The sequence below is a fragment of the Triplophysa dalaica genome, chromosome 25, assembly GCF_015846415.1.
Source record: "Triplophysa dalaica isolate WHDGS20190420 chromosome 25, ASM1584641v1, whole genome shotgun sequence".
NCBI lineage: Eukaryota > Metazoa > Chordata > Actinopteri > Cypriniformes > Nemacheilidae > Triplophysa > Triplophysa dalaica.
Window position 1 is genome coordinate 15,457,026 of NC_079566.1, and position 8,174 is coordinate 15,465,199.

Sequence of the window (8,174 nt, forward strand, 5' to 3'; positions counted from 1 at the left end):
GAACAAGGCGGGGATGACACTCGCAGGTGTAATTTGATTGGATCCTAAAAACGTCAATTTACACGACAGGAACAACTTTTAACGCACATGTATCGTGAATTTGGTGAGTACTGTGCAGTCAAATACCGATTAAAAAAACGAATTAACTCTGTTTTAGGTCATAGCACGTAGAGTTAGATCGTTAGAGTGGATGTTTGCTTTTACGTGTTCATTGGTAAATCAAAAGATTTTTGCGGTCCAAAAGCTGATGACAGAAGCCAATATTTACCTTAATACTTGTCTATATGATGCGCATTTTATTTTATTTTTGTTTCAAATAGAAAAGTTTTGACCATCAAGCATAATAAAAAAATACCCTTTCGTAAATGAACCATAGTTTTAATACAGTAGCCATCGGTAACCATGGTATTTGTGGTAAAACTATGGCATTATAAACTATGGTAATATAAATAATGGTTACCACACCTTTACTATAATAAAGCCTGTTGTTATCAAAACTAATACTACTGCAGGAGACAAGAATACTCAGATTTATACAGCACTAAAATACTTTATTATAGTGTAGTCATTTATTTTCTAGTAATTTTGACCATTGCACAAATAATATCTGTATATATCTGTATAAATGCCATAGCATTTACATACAACATGTGAAGCATTTAGTGAAAAGTAATTCAAAGAATATTATGGTACATGTCCAAAAATATATATACAAAAACATTTTACTTTTTGAATGTTTAAGTTAATAAACCTGTTACTACATATTATGACAGCGCAGTCTGTGACTTGAGCTGTATGATAGTCTGAGTTTCTTGTGTTTAATATATTTTATGTTGCAGATCGAGGACAAACGTAGGAATTCACATTGTAAACAAACTGACGCATGATGCTCAGTGACAGCGAAGCCGAAGAACTTCTGTCTTTTCTCACGCTGGAGACGAGACCTGATGTCAAAGGTCATGCTACAGAATACATTGTGGGTCTCACGGGAAACCCGGATGGATGCCGGTACCTGCGGTCCAAACCAGACTTTCTCAAAGCCCTGGTGACTCTAACCAGTGACGCTTCCATCGCTATCACCAAAGACTGTTATCACGCCCTGATAAACCTCTCAGCGGATGAGACCCTTCATCAGCCTTTGGTCAAGGAGACAGACATTTTGCCCACCCTGTTGCAGAACTTACTAGACCCAGAGTATGTGTTTGCAGATCGTATCTGCACGATTCTCAGCAATCTCACCCGACATGAGAGAACGTGCCGAGTCGTGTTCAGGGTTCTCCAAGAGCAGAATATAGGACTGGCGAAAGTGGTTGAGATCTTCTGTGCAGAAGGTTTTAATAAGAAAGCATCGCTGCATTATCTGGGGCCTCTGCTGTCCAACCTCGCACAGCTGCCTGAGGCCAGAGACTTTATTCTGGACAAAGAGAGGTAAGACCTCCAACAAATCCAAGAGAACCTATGGTACATTGGAATTTTAAGTTTTGTGCACTTTGTAAAGCTGTTGTTATTTTGTAAAGGTGTGTGATTCAGAGACTCCTGCCATACACACAGTATGAGAAATCCACCACCAGACGAGGAGGAGTGGTGGGAACTCTCAGAAACTGCTGTTTTGACCATGGTAAGAGCTGTGCTTGGGTCTGTATTTATGTATATACGTCTGTATATTGCAGACATTCAGAAGTGAAAGTAAAGATTAGTTGATGCGATTTACTAAAATGGCTTTTCTTGCAAAACAAAGCATTATAATCTCATACCTCTAATGTCTAAACTATTGTAGTTGTTGCTTTTTTCTTTTGTCTCCACTCTCCATACTATCTGTAATACGTGTTTTCTGTAAAGCTGCTTCGCAACAAACTGAAAAGCACTATATAAATACATTTGAATTGTGTCTGTTGTTATCAACAATAACCGCCTTGAACATTTATATTATATATAAAATGTCTTGTTTAACATTTGTCTTTTTCCATACAGCTCATCATGAGTGGTTGCTAGGTGATACAGTGGATATTTTACCACATCTTTTATTACCGTTAGCCGGACCTGAAGAACTGTCAGAAGAAGAGAATGAAGGTAAGCTATTGAGTTGTTCGTGTAGAGTATATTGCATAGTCTGAAAATGCACTGATAAAGCGAGCCATCCATTGAAAACTTCTGCAACACTTGTCTCTGTCCTGTAGAGGGCGCTGTTTGTTCATTTTTAATCATACACAAGTTTTGAGGATCACCAGTGAATAAATGATGACAGAGTTTTTATTTTTGAGGGAACTATCCCTTTAACAAAGAGAAGATGTTGTGGAACAAATACAATGGAAATACAATGCAATGTTTTTTTTTGTTCCACACGATTTCTTCAGCCAAACTCTTTGGTCCGAGTCTGCGGTTTCATAAAAGCTATTTGAAATGTTTTTTTGTCATATTTTTCCATCTTTATAGATCATGTTCCTTCTGACAACAGTATTTCATAAGCAGTCTGTTTTTTCCTAATAGAGAGAACTCAATCTCGCATAAAAGTTATAAACATTTACGGTCTCCATAAATCAAACATCAGTTATCTCAGGGCTCAGTACTAACATACACGTCACATGATGATCTTTACTGACGTTCACCTATGTGTTTTTAGGTTTGCCAGTGGATTTGCAGTATCTGCCAGAGGACAAAAAGAGAGAGGCTGATCCTGACATCCGCAAGATGCTCTTAGAGACCCTGATGCTGGTAAGAACATCACAAATCTAACCCACCCATATAATGCCTCTATACACCATATAGACCATTCTTTGATTGATGTCTATACTTCCTGCATGTCACTTTAACTTCAGTTCAGTTTATAATCTGTTTACGTCAAGCTTACAGCTACTAAAGTGGGCCGAGAGATTTTGAAGAGCAAGAATGTTTATCCCATCACGAGGGAGTTTCATAAATGGGAGAAGGATCCGCATGTGATCTCGGCCTGTGAGAAACTAGTCCAGGTATTGTGTCACTTCATTGACTTGAATCTAAAACAGATATTTCATCTTAAATGCAATTTATGTAACAGCATATGTGACATGAAAACGCAAAATAATAATACTTTCGGCTCGTTCCCCAATTTAAATTTACAGTTAATTGACCCAAGGACTTTATCATCAGGATAAAAAACACAGGATGTCGCATCAATACTTTGAAATGTTTTAGTATCTTGAACAGCTTTCTCATGAAAGTAAAATAAGAAGTAACGTTATTTTATCTTTTGTGAGAAGTATGATTTTTAATCTGTTTGTTGGAATCATCATACATCAAATCATGCTATTGGAGAACCAATCAGAGCAGTGTATCGTGAATCTGTTTTTTTGTCAAATTACATTATTACATCTCTGCAACACGAGTCCAGATCCTTCCATGCGCTATTATTGTTGTGCTTTGGAAGACCCCAGACAGTAGACCGATTCCCGTCCTCGGTTTATAAGTTTGGCCCAAGAAAGCAGGAGACACAAATTTGGTGGAAAAAACCTGTTTGAGCTGTGGCACGTGTATATTTGGGTACAGCCCCATGGAAAAGATGTCACAGGGTCTCCTATTAAAGCATGATATTCTCCATAACGTCTGGGAGATCCCTTCAGAACTCCAGGCCAAAAGCAATGGTTCGGTCATTTGCCGCAACCCAACCATTTTAATTACCGCCCGTAAAACGCCTGATATGCCAAGCGCAGAACGAGGCTAATATTTATCCAGGATTAATGAACGCTTTTTCGAAATAACGCAGTTGTTTTTTTGCTAACGGGAGTTTTAACAGCTATCACATTACAGCAACGTTTTTCCAAGTTGTTGGCTGTTTGGAATTGGTTCTTGAGAATGACAGTAAAACTGCAGCGCTGTTTCATTACCGCTTCGCTCCTAAACCTCATTTATGAACCTACTGAACGAAAGCATTCGGGTTAATTTGAGTTTCACGTGTCTTTGACGAAGGTTTTAATTGGCGACGAGCCGGAGGAAGGAATGGAGAATCTGATGGAGGTGGAGATTCCTCAAGACGTGGAAGAAAAACTGAAGGAGTTTGATGCCAAGGAGCAGCAGCAAATAGAAAATGAAGCTCAGGAATCTGAGGAGAAGAATCAGAATGAATCTCCAAAGGGCCTGGAGAGATGAACACTATAACGCTTCAAGAGACATCTAATAACACCACAAAAATCAGTGATTGAGAGCTGGACGAAAATTGTGGATGTGGATCCACAGGACACAGATTTCTTCACGTGACGACACCGTTCATTGACTGACAGCACAACGAAAATGTGCACAATCCCAGCAAACAGTAACAAATTGGATAATTTCACACTTTTAAGAGTCTCTTTAAAATCGGTCCTATATGATAAAACATTTACTATAGTAAAACTATAGAATATTTACTATAGAATGTGATGTGTAAATGGTACTTTATCGGACACTAATAAAGAAATCTTATTGGCTACAGATTAATGTAATGACGATATATACCAGCAGGGGCTTACGTGACCACACAAAAACATTTTCTTGACTCCGTTGCTAGAAAACATTAGGAGAACGTTAATTAAATGTTCTGCACAAAAAGTAAAGTTAGACCTGAGAAAACATCTAAGGCTGTGTTCACATTCTACTTTTTTTTTGACATAAAAAGTTGACAATGGTGCTTTTTTAGTTAAACAAAATAACAGACGACAATGTTCAAAGATACAATTTGTCCATGAAGGCAGCTTAGAGGGACAGGCTTCATTTGTATAATAAAGAAGAGAGCGTCTTTGCAATAACCGATCCATGTTTAAAAACTACAATACTAATTTCTCGCTAGAAATTCAATCCAAAGTTATTGAAAATGAAAATGAAACTTGCATTTATACAAAATTATGGCTGCCATTTAAAAATTTTCGAGCTTGAGCCTTCTCGACCCATCACGTTCCCTTGCATGTTGTTATGGAAACGACAGGTCACTGTCATTGGTTAGCTGTGAAAAAGTTGCTTGACGTTGGCCGATTTTTCTTCAGAAAAGTTTTTTCTACCTCAAAAGCGCTCTAAGCGGCATTTAAAAAAACGTGTAAAAACGTTTTCTATGGTTTACACCATAGGATTATAATGTAAAACAGACTCTAGCATCTTAAAAAAAAGAAGTCAAGTGTGAACACGGCCTAATGACATATTTGCTTTTAGAAGTATTTTGTTAAATGTAATTCATACATTTGTAAGTATGAAGATATTTTTAGGGAGACTGCGTATTGATGTTTCACATTTATTATGTGAAATAATGTTTTGTTGTCTTAAAAAGTTTGTAAGATTATATATTGCATGTGTGCTAGAAAAAGTATTTGGTATAGATTTATTCTGGAAACTTGGAAATGTCAAAAAAATGGAAGGTTCCGCATATGGAGGTCATAGTCATAAGAACACGATTGGCTGCTTCATCATAGATTACAACATATTCACATTAATTCATCTATAAACCCAAGGCCATATTCATTCTTTTGACAGACAATTGTTGAGTTTTAAAGTGAAGATTCAGGTTGTGTAGGATGTGAGATGTTGAACAGGTGGTAAGGAAATCAAGCAGGAATCACAGAGAAAACAGATGGATGTACGCCACAGAAAACACTCTCCTGTGATTTGTACAGCGGGAAGCACAAACCAGGAAGAATAACAAATTACTGAAAATCAGTCAATGTCCAGCTACCGCTTAATAAACGTCCACTGGGGTTATCGTCACCTCAGTCCGGTCCATTAAAGCAATTCTGGGCTTGTAAGATATCAGATTTTCTTTGATATTGTGCTGTATGATTGCCTCCTTCGCAAAAGAGTTCAGATTTAACATCTTTAAAGCGCAGAAATGAGAATGAGAGGGGCAGTGTGAGGTCAAACCGGAGTGAATTACCGTCGGTTAAAGCTCAGTCTAGGCTTTCTGTCGTAGTGAATGAATGAAGATGTGACCCACTTTGAGTCAATGACACGGGCTGTAATGAGTTTATTTTGAGATGTTTGGAGAGATACGTTTATTTGGACAAAACGCAGTGATCAAAGCCATCCTGATGGGTGGCGGTTTTATTGGTTAAAATCTTATAGGTTCAATCCTCCAACTGCGGCAAACCACCAACTGAGATTCGAAATACAGTTAAAAGGGTTCATAATATCATTTTAGTTATTTTTACTTGAGTACACAGTAAGTTATAGTAGCTTTTTGTGCCAAAAATGGTTGTAATTTTGTTTTTCCAGCCTACCTCTGAACAGCCTATGTACCAGTGGTATACTTGTAAGTGTACTATTTTAATACTACTGGGGACAAAATTGTTTAAACAGGAATACTTGTTTATTGTAGGAGGTTACCCAGTATGATATCTTATTTTTCATTTTATTTGCTTTTTTAACCACACATAACTTCACAAATTATAACAAACAATATTCACATAATGTAATCATACAACTAACAAAAAGTTGCAAAACAGACTAAAAATAATAATATTGATTTAAATAAAATAATATAGAGAAAAGGCGCATAAAAAAAACACAAAAAGACAAGAAACATTACGTTTTCCATTTGTACTACAAGTGAACTAGTGGCACATTTTAGTCTATGAAGTACACTCTCAACTACTTGCTATACTTGTAAATATACATTTTTCTTGAGTACTCTAGTTTTCCACTTTCCTTAACATAACACTTATAGCTATTTATGTGAAACAACTACAAGCCAAGTGTTCTTTATATACATCATCTTTTTAACTTCATACTGTATATTAAAAGATTGAATACAAGTGTTGATCAAACATAGCCTACTTCTTATTGAAGTTTCCTTGCTAAACGTAAAGAAATAACACAAGTACATAAGCTTAAAAGCTAATAGCAACCTTGGTTAAACTTTTTTCTACGTTTCTTAGGCGTAAATGTTTTGGTGTATGACGTCAGAAATCAAAGGAAGATTTTGCACCTCGGTTTCAATAAATGGTATTTTTGGAGAACGTTTTGAGTTCCTAAAATGACTAAAATATGTTTTCATTCACATTTAATCACTTTTTATTCATCGTAAAAACACCGAGCTTGCGCCTTTCAGTCAAGACAATTGGATCAATTCATATGACAAATTAACCAATAGATAAACAGAAGGTTATTGTGCTTTATAAATCCACAGCTTACAGTCATTTTGACACAAACCAGACTTAAATAAAATGGAAATAGTATTTAGTAATTCAATACCAATGAAATCGGTTCAGCTGAGCATCAGAAGTGGATTTTGTCATCGGAAATAATTTCCGAACGCGCCGCCTGTTCCGCGCACAGTGGCGGGCGATAAATGTTTGCAGTCCCTTTCACCTTCTCAAGAGTTTTAACCTAAATGTGACACGTTTCATATCATAAACCCAATCGTCTATAAATCAGGGTAACACCAGTGTTTGGACGGGGAAATAAACCTCCTGCATCCCCTCAGATCAACACACGGTGCCAAATGGCTCCGCTTCACGGCTACTTTTGGCAACTGCACCCGGGTTCACTGACTTGGACACTCGGCTGTTTTTTTGTTCCCTCAACAGCTCAACTTTACTGCCTAATTGGGTTCTTTCTTACTGACCACAGTGAAAATATATCTGTGTTTAAACAGCTGTAAACTACAATTGAGCATCTCAAGAGCGCAGTGAACACTTGAGGGGAAAAAAGGTGCGCGCGCACTTCCCCGGTCATCTCATCAAAACCCGCCAGTTTGTAAATCAGTAAATTTGATCTTGAAATGTTTAATGCGGTGTTATAAACCACACGCTTTCTTGGACGGCCGTAAGCTCCTTAGATTTGGCCTTTCTCACCTTCATATTTCTGTCATTGGCAGGACAATAATATTTTCATTGCAACCTAGAATTCAGCGGTTTAATGTCCAAAAGCTATAATTTAGTTTCGCCCGTCGTTTAAAGGAAAGTTCCGGAACGAAGTTAAGATCCGTGGCCGACATCTGTGACATCATTTTGATTACCACAAAAAATAATAAGACTTGTCTTTCAGTTAAAAATAAAGATTGTGGTTTTTGTAAGGCATTTAGAACAGGAGAACATGGGCGATAAAATTACTAATGCGCACGTCTCAAAAATCACAAGATTTAAAGGGACAGTGCACAATTAAAATCTGTTTGTGACTCTTTCTTCAGTGGAACGCGAAAGATGTTTGGAGAAATGTGTCAGTGGTTTTGTGTTCATACA

The 8,174-nt window shown here is 37.1% G+C and overlaps 1 protein-coding gene across 1 annotated transcript; it reads left to right on the forward strand.

Moving 5' to 3' along the window:
- The first annotated feature begins 8 nt into the window (after positions 1 to 8).
- Positions 9 to 4,443, forward strand: hgh1 (HGH1 homolog (S. cerevisiae)). Its single transcript, XM_056741435.1, has 7 exons — positions 9 to 103; positions 840 to 1,428; positions 1,518 to 1,618; positions 1,972 to 2,070; positions 2,621 to 2,712; positions 2,844 to 2,966; positions 3,943 to 4,443. The coding sequence occupies exons 2-7, from the start codon at positions 884 to 886 to the stop codon at positions 4,120 to 4,122; spliced, it is 1,140 nt and encodes a 379-aa protein (XP_056597413.1). The 5' UTR covers positions 9 to 103; positions 840 to 883; the 3' UTR covers positions 4,123 to 4,443.
- Positions 4,444 to 8,174: the final 3,731 nt, after the last annotated feature.